The sequence below is a fragment of the Oryzias latipes genome, chromosome 4 (assembly GCF_053564925.1).
Source record: "Oryzias latipes strain Hd-rR chromosome 4, Olatipes_Hd-rR_3.1".
Taxonomy (NCBI): domain Eukaryota; kingdom Metazoa; phylum Chordata; class Actinopteri; order Beloniformes; family Adrianichthyidae; genus Oryzias; species Oryzias latipes.
Genome location: NC_136240.1, coordinates 13,744,806 through 13,765,324, shown reverse-complemented (window position 1 = coordinate 13,765,324; position 20,519 = coordinate 13,744,806). Strand labels below are relative to the sequence as shown.

Here is a 20,519-nt window from a genome sequence, read left to right as displayed (position 1 = left end):
GTTACGTTTAACAATTGCAGCATAAAAACGAACGCTAGATGGCAGCACAAATAACATCTTTTTTCAGGATTCAACACTGACAAATCGTTGTTTTTTATGTTTATATATAGAAAGAGAGAGAGAGAGATGGATTTAACTATGGAACTGTATAGTTAACATAATAAAACATTTAAATGTATAACAAAACATGACCTAAGACTTGTTGAAAAACAGTGTCCTATTTCTTTTTTTTTTTTTACCCCAAATGATTTTTGACATTGAATCATTTTATTATTTCAAAAACAACAAAAAACAACTGAAATGTAAATAATAAATAAACAACCTAAATGCAGGATTGACTTGAATCAACTATTTCTTGCTACGATGGTGTTTCTTTATGATGTCAAGGAGGTTGTTCTTGGTGACCAGGGTATCCTCAGGTCCCAGTGTGGATTTTTGTCTTTCCCTCCTTTGCTGCTCATGGAGGTAAGGTGAGTTTAAAAGCTGAGGAGGCAAAATGGATCCAGTGGGTTTGACTCGGTTCACCACTCCCAAGAACAGCCTTTTGTTGTTGTTGTTGAGAAAGGTGATAGCTGTTCCCCTGTGTCCAAGCCTCCCTGCTCGACCAACCTGGATGAAAGAAAATAGAGATGTGGCAAAATCAGCTAAAAGATAACACATACATAGAAAAAAGTACAATAGAAATTAACTAAGTAACCAAATTCCAAACCCAAGTACCATTATATGTGTAAAGGATGAGGATATGTGATCAATCAGGTGTCCATTATCTGACGTGGAGGTGTAAACCAGTTGCTTCCATGAAGGCCTATGTTTTTGATAATGGACACCTTATTGGAAATTATTCTGCTTATACCATGGTCACTTCCGAAAGAAAGAATTTTAAATAAATTATTAGCTGATTTTTATCATTATTAGTACGTTTTTTCCAAGAAGCTGACTATTCGATTTGTGGTCTGACGCGTTGTCATGGTACGTATGAGGACTAACCAGCGAAGGTAAATGGTTTTTATGATAAACGCCAACGTTAAGTGTGACAAAGCATAACTTCAGAAGGAAAGTTCACCTCTTATTACTTGTTTTTGCCCAGATGATGAAGCAAAATTTAGTTTTGAACAAACAAAGTTCACAAGTTGGTTCCTAGATCACTTTTATGGCAGGAAATATCCACCATTAACTCTGATCATTAAACGTGTATCAACAAACAAACATTTTCTTTCATTAATTAATAATAAAATTATTTATAAACGCATATTCAGTCTGTATACATCAAAGCAATAAGGCAAGCAAGACAAAAAGATGGGCATAAACCACGTAAAAATATAGCAGATTCAAGCCATTTGACTGGAACTTCTTCTTTAGGTCTCCATTATCACTTTCTAGGGGACACCCTGCAGCCAATCAGAATCGAGTATTCACCCTGACCATGGTATAAGTCATTTGTCTTGGGTTATTGAGTATTGTAAATATTGCAAAGTTGCTATTGAAATAAGCAATGTTTTGTGCGGTTTTACTAACCTGGTGGACGTACTCATCCATCGTGTTGGGCATGTCAAAGTTCACAACCAGTCTGACATTGACGAGGTCCAGCCCTCTGCCTAAAACACCTGTACTGATCACAACTTCATATTCCCCATCCAGAAGACCCTGAGGAAACAGAGAAAGTCTTCATCAGGGACAAAGGATGTTTTGATAAAACTCTTGCCTGGGATGTAATTTATTAAGAAAGCATTTTCAAGATATTCCTTCAAACTATGTCATTGTTTTAAAATGTTATAATGAAGATAAAAAATGTTCAAATTCAGCAGATTTATTACTCAATTTACTGCTACAGTTATTTTGGAAAGCTAATTTACTTCAGATCTATTTTTTAATGTCTAAATGAATAAACATTTACTTCCTCGCTGCTTCTTTAACATAAATGCAGACAATGTTTTAAATATATCTTTGTGTTGTTTTTTTAGTGTTTGTTTTGTGTTTTGTGCAAACCCTGTTCATGAACATTTCTAAAGCATGTTTTAAAAAATTGAACTGCATTAAAACATCTTCCCAGTCATTGGTTACAACAGTGACGTGCTCCACAAACTCTTCCCTTTTGCTTCGGACATCTTTAACAGCTTCATTTCAAGACATAACAATAACATTTTTTTTTGTTTTCTAGCAATCATGAATAAAGAAGCAACATTGAAATCTGGACATTGATTCACCATGACAGCGTGTCCTGTCAACCGCTGCTCCAACTTACCTTGAGAATGCGGTTGCGTTCCCACTGCTTCTTGTCTGAGTGGATCGCCACGGTGGTGAGACCTGTCACCTTGGAGACCGCCTCACATAGCAGATCTGCTCCCGCTTTACATTCAACAAACACCACTACAGGGGGCTGGTACAGTTTGCTATCCTGGAAAGTCCAGAAAACGTGAAATACTAATCTCTTTAATAACACAGATTAAAACAGCTTCAAACAGCAACAATGCAGGTTCTTAATTTTTACTGTTTTCATGTTTCTGTTTTTTCCACAAATACTGTTGCGTCTACCTTTTTAAGAAGTGACCTTAGACTTTCTAATGACTAATAACAGCAATACTGTGTAATATGTGAAAAACATATCTGTAACAACATCCTAAAAAAGTCACAGCTTTTTGAACACATTTATTTTAAAACCAATTTTCATTGTTTGCCCTTTAAGAAACTTTTCTGGTCATTATTGAAGTTATTAAAGTAAGTTTAAAGCCCCAGACTTCCCCTAGATGGGCCCTAAAACATGTCTAAAATTAGTGTGCGAGGTCACCAATCAATATACTTCAGGAATTCCTATTTCCAAACCATAGATTAAAAAAATAAAAAATAAAAAAGCTGCCACGTGTGCACACCAATGCTGAAATCTTTCTTTTTCACTTTAAAAAAATGTGCTTAGTAGATACAGAAGACAGCATAAAGTAAGGAAAATGTTAAATAACCTCTCCAAAACTTGACAAGTCCTATTTAAATGTATAACTTACATTGAGAATCTCAAACAGCTTCTTCTTCTTGGAAGGTTCTTCCACCCAAAGCAGGATCTGCTTAATGTTGGCACATGGCTGGTTCTTCTCGCCAATAGCGATGCGTACCGGGTCTCGGACCAGGCGAGCAGCTAGCTCCTCCGTCCCTGTTGGGATGGTGGCTGATGTCAGCAGAGTCTGATGGTCCTCAGGGACTGGCTCCAGAACCTCAAGGACCTGGTGCTGGAAGCCCATCTTTAACATGCTGTCGACCTACACAGCACCGCAAAACAGAAGGTTTTCTACATGCGCATTCACTGCTTTAGTATGAAGAAAAGTTTTGTGATATTAGAAGACATATTTCCATTATATTCCAATCATAACATTTAACGCTGAAAGCCTTTCAAGTCTCAGATCTGCAACATTCCTTTAAAAAGGCCATACCTCATCAACAACCACAACCTTCACTTTGTCAAGTTGCAGCACTTTCTGCTTCAGGATGTCAATCAGTCTTCCAGGTGTAGCTATGACAATCTAAAGGAAATCCATTTAAAAAAAAGATTACAAATTCAAATGAAGCTACCCTCTGTTAGCGGGTAATGAAGCAAAAATGATGGCTGTACTTTGATGCTGCTCTTGAGGCGGTGGAGCTGTGGGGGGAGGGGCATGCCACCCACAAGCAGCGCCGTTCTCATGTTGGGGAGTCCTATCACAAGCTCCTTGGCCTGCCTTTCGATTTGAATGGCCAGCTCTCTGGTGGGGGTCAGGATCAGAGCTACAGGGCTGCACACACCGTCAGCTGGTTTCTGAAAATCCAAAGGAAAATAAATAAATACATTTTCATTTTAGCAAGATTCCATGTAAAGACGTTTTTTGACACGTTATCTAATTTAGTTCTAGAAAACAATTGTATTACTTTTCTGACAATAACAAAACGAGCCACTGTCATTTTAGCAACGTTTCCATTGATGGAGAAAGTATCACTTTTTTATACTAGAGTTTAAACTCAAACTAGTCTCAAATATAATAAAGCCATTAAGAATGTTTTTCTAACCCACATTTTGTGGGGTTTATTTTAGTTATTTAAAAAAATGGAACTCTTCTGTTCATAATTGTATTGCTGTCGGAAATTTGATAGAGGACATAATACAGAGATGCAATAAGTTCTGCTTTTCTTTTTACCTTACACATGACAATCTCATTTTTCACCAAATATCTTGTATCTTTTCTTCTTTTTACTTAAATCGTATTCGCCTTACTGTCCAGTTTTCACCTTCTATGTGCTCCTTCTATTACTGTGATGTCTTAAAGCAACATATTTTGGTTTGTTGTTGTAACCCTGATGCTATGCACAAATTACAAAATAAAGAATCTGAATCAATATACATTACCTCCATGGCCCTTACTATTACAGGCAGTAAGAAGGCTACAGTTTTTCCAGATCCAGTGTCCGCGCTGGCAATCACATCCCTGCCTGTGAGACCAATTGGCACCATCTGCATCTGGATCGGCGTGGGTGCCTCATAACCAGCCTTTTTCAGGTTATTACTTAGCGTCAAAGGAAAAGCACAATGTTCAAATTCAAGTATAGGTTTCCTGACATCGTCCCCCTGGGTATCAATGCCAAGCTCCTGTTTTATTCGTTGGACCTGCTCATCTGTCAGATCTGATATAAACCGATCTTCCTTGTAGGAATAGAAGACTTCTTCTTTTCCAGCATCACCTCCAGTTTTCAAAGTTTTCAACCCCTTTGGATTAAGCTGATCAGACTTTCCATCCAGGTTAATGTCTTTTCCAGTAAATGCTTCCGCCCCGGTCCCAAATCCCATCTTCGTTAGATGTTTGGCTTTGCACTCAAGACTGCAAACGTCATTATCAGTGGCATCACATATGTACTCTCCATAGCGACCACACATCACACAGACCGGTTCTCCTGGCTCAGGCCATCGCTGGCTCTTTTTGAAGGATTTCACTGGTTCCTCCTCTTCATCTGATGAGGACTTGTGTCTTTCTACCAAATGTGCAGGCTCCTCTACCTCTTTTACTGTTTCAACGGGTGTTTTCTTTTCTTCCTCTTGTTGCACATGTGCCTCTGACTTACTTGAGTTACTGGACTCTGGACAGACCTTGTTTTTTTTACTCAAACCTGGGTCAGGTCCCTGGGCAGGTCTTTTCACCTTCAGAGCTCTTGGCATGAACATTTTTTTAAACAAATCTAAAATAAACAAACAAGAAAACAATGGTCAGACTTGGCTTGACGGAAAGTTGGAATCCTAACGTGAAGATATTCAGTACTGTAACTTTCACAAATCCTCTCCATTCATCCATAACATTTACAACATCGTACATAAGGTCACATTTGTTTTAAATTTTTGTTTTTCTTTTAATTGTGTCTATTAGTGGTAAATATCTTAGCTAGTTATCTACAAAAAACATAACATACCGCCTCTCGTCACTTTCCAACACCACAAAACAAACCTGGGCACATACTTATGACCTAACAGTCGCGTTGCATGATGGGAAATGTAGTTTGCAATCAAGCACCCCGTTTTTATCTGTGTAATCCTTATTGTCTATGGTTTAATCGTCATTATAAATGCTTTGTACAGTTTACATACAATACGAACGGTAAGAATCTGGGGCTGCCTGTGGGATTTAAGCAACAAATAGCTGCACTTTTCCGGTATGTGTCCGTTCGCTAATTGTAATCATGCCGAATTAATTTTGTCACATTCAAATGTCCATAATTGGGCTCGTAACGTTAGTCAAAAACATAGCAATACCATAATATTTAATAAGTTGATGTTCCCAAAAAATGATATAATACTATCATAACAAACGACATAGTGCTAAACAGTGGTTCGCGTTTCCCGTTGATTTAATCTGTTACCGTATTTCAAGTTACAACGGCCTAATATAAGAAGGCACCTCCCAGCAAAGAAAGAAAGTTTTACACATTTAAAATGTAGGCAGATAGATGAAAATGAAGCGGTTGAACAAAGATGTTTCATTAAGTTTTTTGTTTAAAGTTAGTTGTTTCGTTCATAGTGGCAATAACCTTCTCGCCTTTTTTGCAAACCTAGTTTGAAGAAATGCTAAATACAAAGAAGTAGCAAAACGTCCGACAAGACTCGAATGCACCTTGACGCATGCTCACTCGGCAACAAAGGTGCAGGGCTGGAGATCCAGTGCGGCAGCAAGACAACTGCATCTCTGGGAGAAACGAGGGGAGGGAATGGTAAACGGTATCGGTTATTTTGGGAAGGGGTGAAATAGGTGTTTAGGAAACAAGCCATCCGCGGTCAAAGTATCAAAAAGTGGACGGATTTCTAGAGTTAGTCCAGTCGAAAATCAGTTTTTTTCTTTAAAACCTGGCCAAGTCTGACGGACGGTTACCGTTTCAACTGGTAGAAGAATGGATGAAAAACACCAGGTCTAGTGGTCCTTTGTATCGAATAAAAATAATAATAATAAAAACACACCGGCGTCCAGGACAACATTTTATGACTGAAAGCTCAGGTGAAAAACCACCGGGAAGGTTTCTCCTCTCTCCAGTTTCCAACCTTTGTCTTCCACGGACGGAGACCTACAACAGTGGGATGCTTGCGTCTCGTGCCGCCTTGTAGGGTTTAACTGAGAATTATGGGCGAAGTTCAGGAAGACAAGGGTGTGAAGAAGATATTCAATGCACCATCCATTCAATCTTTTGAGTACTATGACTTCTCCAGAGCCAAAATCTGCTCCAGCCTGACATGGCTTGTGGCTAAAGCCTATGGGACAGGTAAGGTCAGATGAAAGCATGTCAATATTTGACAATTTGATCCATTTATACACAGGGCTTGCTCTACTTTTTAGACAAACTGTTGCAGCATAAGGTTAACATGCATGTAGGTTTTGTCTTAATGATTCTGTATGCTTTTATATCACTGTGGTCTGAACAAAATGATGCTAAATCAAAAATAGAGCTTTGTGGAAGGAGCACTGCTGCACAAACAAAATATGGTTTTTGAAACGAAATCTATCTAAAGAAAATTGCTATATAGTATGTTTTCATATGAAAAGAAACACGGTACATTAAAAAAAATATTTAAATTGTATTCCCCCAAAGGCAGATTAATACAAAAATCCTTTAAAAATGATAGTCAATTCAATTACAGAATGAGATGGAAAAAATAAACCTAAAGCCTTTTTGACAGATGTGCAATGGATGACAAGACCTTTAATAATAGTTTATGTTTGGTCTGTCCAGGCTACAGCTAAAAGGCAAATAACAAAACCACTTAGCCCTCCCCTCAAGGTACATTTATTTTAGAAATTGCAATGATTTGCACAGAGTCGAGTGCATCTGGTCTGAAACAACCCACCCAGTTTAGTTTGTTTGTCCATCCCTTCTGATTATAATATAATGGCAAACAAGACATCCTTTGCTCTTCTGTGTTGTATTTTCAATTAGGACTGAATGAAATGGGCTGATTCCAAAAATACTGTCTTCCCATTGGGAGTGGGAGGGAGGGAGGGAGGGAGAGGACAGGCCCCTCTGCAGATCCCAGCCTACGCTGCTCTCAATACTCCAAATCCATCTTCTCCCATTACAATAGTGCAGACACGTATCCAGAATACGAATCCAAATCCATGGAAAAAGCTAGTTGCACAGCAGATGTCCTCCTGACGGAAGATGTTAATGCAGAACACGTTTAATGTTCAGAAAACAAGCTCAGATGGTAATTATTTTGACTTGAAGCAGGCTTGTTTAATAAAGTGTAACAAAAAGGGAAAAGTAATCATGTGGAATTCCCTTCAAAACCCACTTGGTAAGTCAACTGCAGATATCATCTGCTGGCTGTTGGTGAATGTGAAATATATTTGCACAGATAATCAAGCTTAAGGAAAGAATATTGATATTTAAAGATGAAAAACCTGACTACAATTTCTTTACAGTATGTGGGAAAACATATTTGTTTCACCTCCATGTTAAATGCTGTCTGTGTGTGTGTATGTGTGTGTGCGTTGGGTTTATGTACACTTACACTGTAATTACAGAGGAAACATACTGGTCAAGCTGTCCATACTGTTACTGGTCAGTTTAGGCCTGTGATTGACATTGTGTATCAGCGGATAGGCAGTGGTATTGATCAAATCTTAGCCTGCGTCACTAAATTCCTTATGTCTCTTCCTGATGTGTAAACACACAGTTCAAGGATTAGAGTTTCGACCTATTCATCTGATGCCAACTCAAAACTGTACGGCTGGTTGGCTCCAATATTGCTCGCCGTTTTTGTTGCACCGGAAATGTTACCTTCTGGGTTGTAAGGAGCTGTGAGTAAGGTGGAGAGAGTGTAATGGATGATGGGACGGGAGGGAGGGGGGATCTTACTCCAGGTCAACAGTCCTGCCCAAAATCCAGTTGAATTTCTAATGAACTGCTGCCGCATGGCAGAAACTATGCCATAATAAGCAGCACCGTTTTTTTTCAAATTTTGGCTAAAAACGATATAATAAACAAAAAAAAAAAAACTCTGGGAAGGCTTTTACAATAGATCAAAGATGGTCAGAATGAGACTTTTTTTCTTCTTGCTGTGTTGTGTTTGTATAATTTACAGAAGAAACATGCTGATGATGCTATGTGTAGTTGTCTTCTACACTGACGGAGTAAATCTTAATATATCCATACTGTTTCTAGTCAGTTAGAAGCTACGCACACACCAGGCACTTGACGTGCATTCAAGAGCGTGTGTGTAGCCCATAGTGTTCACGAGCAGGGAGGGACTTCTTCTTCTTCTGTTTCTATTATTTACTAGCACATGTCCGCCAACTACAGTGAGGAGAGGCTTGGTATGAAATGTCAAAACAGTGCAAACCTCTCAAAGTTTGCTCCAGGCTTTTTTTTTCACAGCTTGATTCTGATAAATTAAAGACTTGGTGTCATAGAATTCCAGCCAGGCACAAAATGCAATTATTCATTTCTCCTCCATGATCAATTTTATAAAATGTTGGCACTTCCTGTGACATTGTGTGTCGGATGATGGGCAGCAAGCACCATTGATAAAATCTCAACCTGCATCACTCAATTCCTTATATCTTCCTGTGTAAACACGCCGTTCAGTGATTCAAGTTCCGATCTATTTATCCGACTTTCTGTGGATCCTTAAGTGTGTGCAGATATTTCCACTCTTGACACAGGATCTATAGCCCAGTTTGGAAAGGAAAACTCTAAATAGAGTACAGTTTCATTATGTTTAGCAAACACTAGAACGACAAACGCGGTCCAAAAGCAATAAAACATAGTGGGCTAAAATCAATCGCAGAGCGTCCCGGTGCAGTGGGCTTCCCTGAGTTGATGAACGCACACGCTCACACGAAGACCCCCTTTGATGAGGCAGGCTGTGAGAAGGATGCTCCCAGGGTGCTGGAAGCTGCAGCGATAGAAACTAGATGAATTGATCGGGTTCTGTACCTCCTGCAGTTGCTATAGCAACGGTGAGGTCTAGTCACACACACGTTCATTTTAGAATGCTTTCAAATGGTACGAATGAAAAGTGGTTATTTTAAATTATGAGCATTATCAGCGACAGCTGGCTCCGTCTAATGTAGTCCAATTATGCCGAATGCAAAAATCTAAAAAAAGAAGAAAAAAATAGCAGATTATATTATATCATATTTTTATTGAATTTAAATGTAACTTACTCTTTTTATTCCAAATCGTTGTCTATAGTTGCCAAGTTATGCTCAACACCAGGTCTATGTCTTCTTCTTTTTTCTAGACAGCATCCCCACAGACTTGAAGAACCCTTTCTACACTGACCAGTATGAACAGGAGCATCTGAAACCTCCGGTGGCCAGCCTCCTGCTCTCTGCAGATCTCTACTGCAGGGCGGGCAGCCTCATCCTGAGGAATGATGCTGCCAAGCCGCTGCTGGGTCACGACGCCGTCATCCAAGCGCTGGCCCAGCGGGGTCTCTATGTCACCGACCAGGACAGACTGGTCACTGAGAGGGACCTACGGAAGAGGCCTCTGCAAATGGTGAGAAACCTTTTGTATGGTCCTAGTTTTAAGGCATTTTAAGGCTCCGTGCTTTAAATGACAATCCCTGCTGCAGAGTCTTCTGACACGTCTTTGTCACATAGATTGTGATTCTGTTTTATTTTTTCTTTCAGCACTGAGTCATGCTTTCACACAAACACTTTCCTCCTGCTATGTTTGCATGTAATGTTTTTTAATCTGTAATTGCACAGGTTAAGGTGCAAAGATTCAGAAACTAGAAGTTGCATATTTACATAAACATTCTTACAGAAAATGAAGGCTTTATTATTGTGACAATGCTTTTATTGAGCTGTAATTATTTTACATGTATAAATTATGAAAAAAAGTAAGCCAATAATATATTTTACATTTTTTACAACTTTTTTAGAAGTGATTTCAACTCCCAGCTTTGCACTCTGACAGTCACTTAGCGTGTTGCGTTTTTGTGTTCTGCATAAGAGTAAAATGTAAAGCGCACATCTACACTTCCAAGATTTTTTTGTTTGGCGTCTCAGTCTGTCTCTTGGTAAACGGCCTAATGGATTACTGTTAGTCTACTCATTATTTTGGGGCAAAAACCCAATAGGAGGCGTTAGTGCTTCAGTGAATAGCAATTGAGAAGCCATTAACACCCAGTAGGCCTGCAGTCTGTTTGTACATCCATGCTGGTTTTAATCTGTCTTCTATGTAAAGTCAGACGTTATTTAACTTTTGTGGGTTTCGCATTTAAAAACCTCATTTGTCAAGAGGTTTGTGTTTCTGTATGGCTTCACTTCTTTGCCTGCTGTGACCGTCTGTAGGATTCAATTTTTTATTATTCTTTTAATTTGTGACTAAGAGCAAAAAGAAAAAGGATTAACATTCTTCTCCAACATTTGTACGTTTTAGAAGAGTGATTGTATGCTTTTCTGTATGGGACAGACTTTTTTTAGTGGAAGAGAAGATAAAACTGTTAGGAACTCATAGGGTGACACCTTTGCACAGCAGCTGAGAATGCGCTTAAAACTGTGAAGTCATCCCTATTTAATGAAATATCTGCAAAGAGTTATTCACATAAAAATACTTAAAGGTATTTGCTGCAAAAGTGAGACCTGCTGTTGTTATATTGAGTTGCTATTTTGAAAGGCCTGATCTGTTGCAACTAATAATTCCCTTTCAAAGCTCTGTTGGAAGATGTGGTAGGTCTTGGTAAACTGGCATAAACACATGCAGCAAACTGATCAATGTGATAAAAAAATGAAAAAAACAGGTTTCCTTTATTGTAAAATGACCGTTAGGTGTGGATTCATGATATTTAAGGCAATTACGTTTTGATGAATTTGGCTTAAAATGTTTCACAGCACATCTTTTTTTTTGGAGCTTGGCAAAAGCAAGGCCTTTTTTTTTATACTTTAATGGCAGTTTTGCCAACAAGGTGAAACTAGATTATTCACACATGAGCACAATGATGGCAGACCTTACTAAATCTCCTATAATATGAATGACTTTCTACATTTTCAGAGTTTTTCTTAGGCGTGTAACAATTTTATCAACAATTCGATTTATATTCCGACAATCCAACCAGATTGATCTGTTCGAGGCAAGTTGTTAATAGAATTGTCCTATACTGAATTTATTATATTGATATTGGAAAATAACATTAGGATTGATGCATGATAGGTTTATTCTACTGTAACGTTAAAACAACCAAGTGCATCACAGCAGAAAAACACACGTGTGATGACAGCCATCGGTCCAGTCCAATGTGTGGAAACACTTTGAATTTAGCAAAGACGTGACCATACAGCAGTGCTTCTCAAATAGTGGGGCGCGCCCCCGATGCGATGTCAGGGGGGCGCGCAGTAGTAGCGGTTTTAGGCACAGGTAATACGGGCAATAGGCCGGGCCACAAATTTAACGGGGGGCGATGGCGGCAAGCTCAGTGCTTGGAAAAAAATCTGCGCCACTATTGGTTTCGTATTATCTGTTCTATGACAGAGTTTGTAACAGCCTGAAAATATGAACTGCCGTCCCTGCAGTTGCTCCCGTCTCCTGACACACGCGGCTGGCGTGTGTGAGAACGAAAGGGGAGGGGTAGTGGGCTCAGGTTGCCAGGTGGAACGCGGACGCGGAGCGCTGCCTCCATTACGCAACACCAGGATCATGGCGTGCCTTTAGATTCCTCATCTCATGCTAATAATGTCATTCTTAATGAACTATTGTAGACATTTTGATTACTTGTCTTTATTTTCCATAAATGTATTCTTTGCCTTCTTTTCGTTTAGTTGGTGTCAGTATTTGACATAAAGACAGCAGGTAATGCAGGAAAACAGCTGCTTTATGAGATCATAAATAGATCATTTAGAAAAAAAATCAGCACAATGTTTTTTACCTATTTCTTCAGACTAAAAAGGTTAAATATATTGGTGCTGCTGTGTTAATGTTTCAGTTTACATTTATTATTATTAATTGATTGAATTATTTTTCTCAGCATCAAATGGTTCAGTTGGTCAAAAGGTTTCTAGTTTAAATAAGGAATGACAGATTTTTTATTTCAAGCACTTTAAGCTTCTTTTCTGTTTTAGACTATAACAGGGTTTCTGTGTGGCTAAATAAAGTTACCGTAATATTTATTAAAAGTGGATCTATATTGCTTTTTTCTTTTGTTAATGTTAAAAGATACAATTTTAGGTATACTTACACAATAGATAGATACTAACCTAATATATTGTCACTGCGTGAGTGTGTATGTGGGGGGTTGGGGGGGCGCAAAACATTTTCTTTTTCCTAGGGGGGGCCTTGCAAAAAAATAATTGAGAAGCACTGCCATACAGTGTGGTAGAATGTTCTAATACAGTTTTTCTCAGTTGCTTTAGTACAATTCTCAGATCAGAATGAAATTCCCAAAACTATTTGTTCAATCTTCACATCATGATGTCACTTGTGCTCATCATATAAGCAGTTTCTCACTTCTTTGAAATAGTTGCAATTGCTTTGGTACATCCATTCAAATGATTATGTACAATTCTCTGCTCTTTGCTACATTATCAATTGTTTATATCATGTTGATCAAAATGTATTATGTAGTTCACTGTGCAATAGTCTTACTCCTCAAAACACCTAGTCATTAGTTCATTGTATAAGTCATTAACTGCAAAATGGTTGACCAAGTTGTCATAATGTGACAACCATATTTCGCTGCATTGCAAGAGAGGATATTCGCTGTGATGTGGATGAGAATTTGTGGCCTAACATACAGGAACGACAAGAGGTATAGGAAGACCACACCAATTCCTAATGCACTTCCTGTGCTGTTGTACAGAATATTGTCCTATCTTTTTTTCCCTTTGTGTTACTGTTTGCAGTGGGTTTTTTCTGTGTTGGTATGACATGGTCTGTCAACAAATTACAATATGAACAATAAAAGTGTAAATGTGAATCTTGTCTAGTCTCTTGCAATCAAACAAAAAAGGTGTAACTTACATTGTACAATAATTGTCATCCAAACTTTAGCCATAGTTCACATCAGAACCTCCCTCTAAAGTACACAGTTATATTGACAACATGACTAAGTCATTTGACTGTCTTGTTGGTAGACAATGACACAAGGACTTGACATTCTGATGACACTGACATGTTCAATGACAAAGACTTAGTTTTGAGAGATGAACTAAAGATTTTGAGCAAGTTACAGGCTTTTGCAAGAAATCCATAGTGTTTTGCTGTTTGCACAAATTGTTTTGAGAAACGCACACACGTATTTGCAAACTTCAATTCTGATCTGAAAATTGTACTAAAGCGACTGAGAAAAACTGTAATGTTCTGTTTGGATTATTTTGATGTGGGAAAACAACAGTGGGCTGGACTTTAGGAAACTAAAATGTGAATGGATTTGCCATTAATTCTTATTTACTTGTTTGTTTATTACACATATTGAATTTACCCTTGATTATCTTGTAAGAAATAGAAGGAATCTGGAAAACTTCACCTGCACTGTTCAGTACACAAGTATTTATCTTTGAGTCACACTGGTTAAATATTTGAAGATGTTCTGGATGGATTTTAGGTCAGCGAATGAGATCGTTCAAAATAAATCAATATCAACTACGAAACATATGAGCAACCACAAATCATGATATAAATCGAATTGTTGTTAAAATGCATTGTTCCACCCCTACCATATCTTATTACACAAAGCACAAAAACAAGCCAAAATGGATTTCTATTTTAAAGTAAGAAGGCTATCTTGACACTAAAAGGAGGATTTTAAACTTTAGTAAAGAAACAAAGCTCTAACCTACCAGCAGTGAGAACTTTTAGCAGCATTGAATCCTTTTTCATGCACAACTTTATGTAAGTATGTTTAAATTTTCGGAATAAGCAAATGGAGATGTTGTTCAAGACTCCACTAGTGGATCAGTCAGCAGAAGTGTCAGATCGGTGTATGTCTGGCATAACTCGGAAATGCATATGCTGACATTTTCACTGGGTTGCCAGTTTTAGTTGCCCTGCAGTCCTTCTTTCATGCACCCCCCCATCTCTCTTTTGTTGTCATCTTCTGCCCTCTCATCCCTCTGTCTGCTGCCATGTGACTGTTTCCTGCACGTGAAGATGCAGAATCCACATCGCAGTTACCGCCAGCTCTTCCGCCCACACACATGTTCCATATCACAGGTTCTCTTATCCACCTGAAAGGCTCCCAACGAATAAAGGCGATAGGAGGATGTGGGTGGGAAGTCTGAAATAATGACTCCAACATTACTAATCACACCAAGCAAGCGCTGCTTGAAGGGCAGGAATTAGTAAAAGCGGTTCTGATTTTTGTCAACACACTGGTTTTAGCTGTTTCTGTTTTTGTGCTATGATGCATTTAAAAACCCAACACAGTATTGTGTTTCTCGATTTAAGAAGGTGGTACTGAAGTAAAAGTACTTGATTCGTTACTTGAATATGGTTCAAGTTTAGTTTGTGTTTGGTCAAAGCAATGGTGGAGTATGCTAGGTTATTTTAGAAAAACTGTAGATCTGATTAACTGCTGCAGCTTTCAATAAACACTGAAATCTGCAGCAAAAATTAAGCAGATATCAAATGTCCATATCTCCAGTCCAAAAGCTCTTATTTAGCTTCCAGAAAAAAAAAATCCAATTTGTCTTTAACTTTGAAAGACCGTATTAGACTCAAATTCTTTAAAAAGCAATAAAGCTCCTGTTTTTTAATTAGCTACATTTTTGTTAAAACCGTCAAAATGTGCATTTTTGGATCTGATGATAGAATTAGATGAAACACCAACACATAGAATGCAACTTCTCAATCCCAGTGCTATGGTTTATAGTAACAATGTGCAATACTTCATACCAATTCACAACTACCATAGAATACACTTCTCCCTTATCCTTCCTCTCTTATGCTGCTCGTAACCCCCAATGGGCAGGCACTTGGTTTCCATGGTTGCACTCCAATGATATGTGCGTTAAAGGAGTGGGTGGTGCCTGCATATGTGGTGTGTGCACTGCATTTTCTTCATGTTCTCGTTTGCATCAAGTGTGAGCATCTTCAGGCTATGATGGAGAGAATACAAAAAAGGTTGGATGCATGCAGCCTGTTTACGGCATAAACAATTATCCACAGAGCTGTCATGAGTGTTAAACAGAAAGAAAAACCCTTCAGCAACAATATGAGCTCAGACGTGCTGAGGCAGCAAGAGTCCAGTCAGCCACAGCAAAGTTGCAGCCAGTTTGCAGTGCAAAGACAACTCTAACCCACTTGCATTATAAAAATGTGGAGGAACCTTGTGTATGGTCATCTTATAGCCTGATAGCATCTGTCTGTTATACTTTGCACTTGAGTGTGTTTTAGTCGATATTAAGATTTAAAGGGCCTATATCAGGCTTTCTTAAGCCTTTCAGAGTAAACTATATCCATATATATGATAATATGTTACCTTTGGCCCTCTAAAGAACAGTGTTTTATTAAATATTTGTTATTTTTTCAGCCCTTTTCCTACCAGGAAGTAGGATGACTCGATCTCTGAGGCTCCGCCTTTCACTCCGTGTGGGTGTCGCCAATTTCATGGCGTCAACCTAGAGCAACCTCAACAGCGTGTTTGCGTTTCACCCACGAAAACCAAAAACATCCGAACTTTTGCAATGATGGGTGTGCTTATTGTGCAAATAAAATGAAAGGGTTTTGCCGATCACTACTAGCTCCGTGGAGAAAGTGTGTGTGTTAGACTGGGGGCGGTGCTGGCAGCGCAGACTCTTCCTGGAAGGGGCTGTTCCCCACTATGTGACTTCATAGTATGAGAACCCACTCGTTTTTGTAGGTTGGGAGGGGCTGGTACTTAGAGCACAGGATTTTAGAGGAATACTCAGAAATGCGTGTACGGACCAAAATACACTTAAAAGCTCAAAAAATGTATTTTACATGACATAGGCCTTTTTCTTTTCCTAAATGTTTTCACTTAGATGATAAGCAAAACAATTCAATTAAATTCATTTAGGGCCAATTTTGGAGCCATGACTTATATTACCATTCTCAACATTTCTTTTCTTTTTCCGAAAACATAACTAAGTATCTAACAAGACACAAAACGGGGAACAGCGGATGCATTATTATAGAGGAAGGGAAGTTAAAAAAAAGGGTGGGGGTGGGGGGTTCAGGGATTCATTTATTTTCATTATAATTACAAGTCAGACATGTTCATTACTTCCATTTGTTGCAAGTGATCAACAGAATATCCATTGTGACCATATCTTCAAAAATTTGGGCAACTGCATCCGAAGTGAATAGGTTAGTCTTTCCATCTGGCAGATTTCATTTACAATGTCTATCCAATTGTCCAAGCTGGGATCAGTGGGGAGGAGCCAGTGTCTAGTAACTGCTTTTTACCAGCAGTTATTAGTATTCTGAATACATTTTCATTGGTAGGTGGAAGTTGTTTCTTATCTAAAATCAGACTTTTTGGTGTTTTTAACATGTTCTTGTGGCATTTTTCTCATGATGGAATACATGTATAGAATTTTTTCGTAAAATGGCATCTCTGAGTATTTCTTTACTCAAATTGAATCAGGGGCAGATGCAAAAGTGTAGCTGGAAAACGCTTGTAAGTGTAACGTAGAATCTACTACGGCAAGCCAAAAGCTCCCCGCTGCAATCCATTCTAATGCTTGAATTCGACTAGATCTATGGACGTCTTCGTTTTCGTCGTCTGAGCTGGCATCTGGCTCAAAACTGTACGGCTGGATAGCTCCAACGTTGCTCGCTAATGTTAGGTTGGGGGTGTGAGAGGCTGTAAGTTAGCGGGAGAGAGTGCAAACAGATGGAGGGTGGGAAGGGGTGTGGGCTTTCTCCCCATCAAGGGTCCCACCCACAATTGTGGTGAATTTCCAATGAACTCCTTCCGCTCTACAGAAACTATGTTTTTTTTATTTTCATTTAGGCCAGGGGTGTCAAACTAATTTTCACAGAGGGCCACATCAGCATAGCTGATGTCCTCAAAGGGCCAGATATAACTTATATATGTGACTAAATGTAATGAAAGATAAATATAACTACTCCTTAATGTTAAATAACTGATTATTTGTTTACTCTAACTTTTTAGCACTAATGCATAGTTGCACAATCCGATATTTCAAGTCTGATTCCCCCTAGATATTAATAAATACACACAAATTTTTATTTCTTTATTCCAAGAAAATAAAAACTTTTATGGGCCACATAAATTGACATGGCCGGCCACATTTGGCCCGCGGGCCTTGAGTTTGACACATGTGATTTAGGCTGAAAACTACGTTATCATAATTATTAGACCACTGGGAATAATTGGAGATCCAAAGATGATTGGGGTGGGACTTTAAAGAGGATTTCATCTGTCAAGTAAAGCAATTTTTCTCTGCATACTGTTCTTTTATTTAAATTTGTGTGAATTCTTTTTACTTGCAATCCATAAAACAGCACTATTTTAGTTTATTGAAAGCCAATTTGTCCCCATGAAAAGGTAAAATTTTGTTTTCAGAAGAAGCTGCATATGGCTACAGCCTCTGTAGAAAAGGAAAATGCTTCCAATCTAATTAATCAAAGGGCAATCACTTTTCTGTTTTGTAGTTTACTATAAAGGACAATATAATGATCATTTTGGTTGTTTGGCAAACATCCTTTTGGTTTAATTTAATTTTCAGATAGGAACTGAGATGTTCCACTTTGAATAAGCAATGTTAGCTCCTTTATTCAGAATGAGTGGTATTAGTATAGTCACATTAGTCTGATTAAACTCTTTCAAATATTCTTTACAATTCAAAGCAGAGATTTGTGACTAATGTTTTTTTTAGTCTGCAGTGGATTACAGACCCATAATGCAACAGTAATGAATTCAAGTGCAAAAATGCACATCCGATCCTGCCTTATCTCTGCTCTAACTACATACTTTGTGACTAAACACAAGCTCCAACCAAGTTACACAATCTGACAAAAACAAGAAAACTGTCCAAGACTCATAGCACATATTCATTTCAGCATCTCTAATCTAGTTTTACTGATGTCAGTCAATATTTCTGATGTCATTTTTTGTTTTACCTAAATAGTTCATTCTACACTTTTGGTCAGCAAAGCATGATAAAACGGATCTAATTTTTGACATCTCAAGCGTCAACAGCTCAAAACAAGTTAACCACTGTATAGATTTTTTTCAATTCTTTACAAAATTGTATTCTACTTTCCAACTTTATATGTTTCCTCCCAACTGTTCGTTTTTTGTTTGTTTGATTAAAAAGAAAAGTGCTTAACATAAGCCTCCTTACTTGTTATGCAAGATTAGATGAGAATAAGAAAGTTAAAATTCTGTAAGATTGTTAAAAAAATAAAATGCTTATTTTTAAAAGCAACAACAGAATTTATTAAGCAATACAGTTGGAAAACTGTACCAGACTTTGCCCTGCTATGCTAAATATAAGAAATCAGGAGCCAGTTCCACGCTGGATTTAACACAACTACATTTTCGATTCCCAAAATGCCAACTGCAAGGTCTCCTACCAGATTTAAAAAAAGAAAAGGGTTTGAAGTAGTAAACATTCCCCGCCTGTATCCTAAAGTCTACTGATTAATTAAGGAAACCTCAAAACTTGATTCCAAAAGCTCTTTGTGGTTAGGATCTTTTCCACCAACCCTCGAAGAAACTCTGTACTTCTTCAAGGACACGATGTTTTTTAGTGTTTACAGCTTTTTATAGATAATATAGCTGATCTATTATTGTCATTTATGAAAGTTTACTGTATCCATAGGAACAATTAAAAACTTTTGGAACCTTCAAAGGTCAAGAGAGGAAGACAGCTAAGTGAATTTTCATGTCCAGCTGAGTTGGCGTGAGTTTACCTGAAGCCAGATGCCTTCAGCTTGTCATCTGCTGCAGCATTAGGCCTGAACTTTAAGATTCTTAACGGTAAGAGCAGGCAGCATTTAAATATTACATGACCCTCTGATCTAAAATTACACCACCTGTGTGTACCTGTGTCAGGCAAACTGCAGGGGACTCAATGTGGGAGAAACAGAATGACCTCCTGCTTCCATCTGTCTTTTCCTTTTCTCTATTGGTTTGTTTTTAAGGCATTTGCAGATCATTAGTTTGACATGAGTGACATGCGTTGGAAAAGTGTGGTATAAATAAAGGTTGATTTGATTGGTTATGTTTATTGCCGACCTATAAGACTTCCCAGATTGTCATGGTAAAAATGTTTATGTAAATCATATCTCATACTAAAAAAACTACTATGTCATACAGTCAAAATCTTTAAATAAATTTATAGACAAGAGCTTGGAAGAGTTGACCATTTTTTCCAAAATAAAGTTTATTAAAGATGTATTAACATGTCTGTTTCCTTACCATGCACTTTTATATACAATATGCTCAGTCTTAGCTACATTTTCAGCATCAATGACTTTTCCCCCAGAAAGTCATGATGCACCAGTACAATGAAAACACGATAATGACCTTGAAGAACAATCTTCTTAGAGCTTTAGAAGTCTTCACAATGTTTAGGGACGCAATCAGCTTGGAGGAACGGGCTTAAACTTTGTCTATTGGTTACTATTATGACTGTACTTATGACTGTACATTACACATAAACCTCGTTTATCAAATGCTATTGAATAAAGTTTTTAAAAAAATGTTGTCGCCAGTTGCTGCAATTTTGGAAACATTGAAATCATGTGAAATAAGAGATATGAATCATTTTTCCAAATGTTAGGCAAATCTGTTTTAGTAAGAGAGGCTGTTACTTGTTCTGGCCATTAGGGCTTTTTCTTTCTTATTATCAAAGTCCTTGTTTGTCATTTAAACATCCTAGCCCTCACTAAAGCCTCTTGTGTATGTCAGGTAGGTTTGTACTCATGGTCAGCTGATCCTAAATGTGAATGTCACTCACTGTTGAACATTTTAAAGGGAATCAAATAATGATCGTTGTTTTGTGTCGTGCACATCATGCTTGAAAGTCCCTTTATCAGTTTATTTCCAGAGTTAGACTCATTAAATCAGACAGTTGTGCCTGTTTAGG

At 38.0% G+C, this 20,519-nt stretch overlaps 2 protein-coding genes across 3 annotated transcripts in view; one reads left to right on the top strand and one right to left on the bottom strand.

The window, feature by feature from the left end:
* Positions 1-87: 87 nt before the first annotated feature.
* Positions 88-5,535, bottom strand: ddx59 (DEAD (Asp-Glu-Ala-Asp) box polypeptide 59). Its single transcript, XM_004067949.5, has 8 exons — positions 5,419-5,535; positions 4,367-5,190; positions 3,599-3,781; positions 3,420-3,509; positions 2,997-3,248; positions 2,243-2,395; positions 1,516-1,644; positions 88-609 (listed from the first exon to the last, which is right to left on the bottom strand). Exons 2-8 carry the CDS (start codon positions 5,174-5,176, stop codon positions 349-351), a joined length of 1,878 nt encoding a protein of 625 aa, XP_004067997.1. The 5' UTR covers positions 5,177-5,190; positions 5,419-5,535; the 3' UTR covers positions 88-348.
* A 602-nt stretch (positions 5,536-6,137) lies between these two features.
* Positions 6,138-20,519, top strand: part of camsap2a (calmodulin regulated spectrin-associated protein family, member 2a) — a 39,390-nt gene continuing 25,008 nt past the window's right edge. For both annotated transcript variants that reach the window (XM_011473959.4, XM_011473958.4), the window contains exons 1-2: positions 6,138-6,756; positions 9,737-9,996. In XM_011473959.4, coding sequence (XP_011472261.1) covers positions 6,618-6,756; positions 9,737-9,996 — 399 coding nt within the window. In that variant the 5' untranslated portion in view covers positions 6,138-6,617. The remainder of the gene's footprint in view (positions 6,757-9,736; positions 9,997-20,519) is intronic.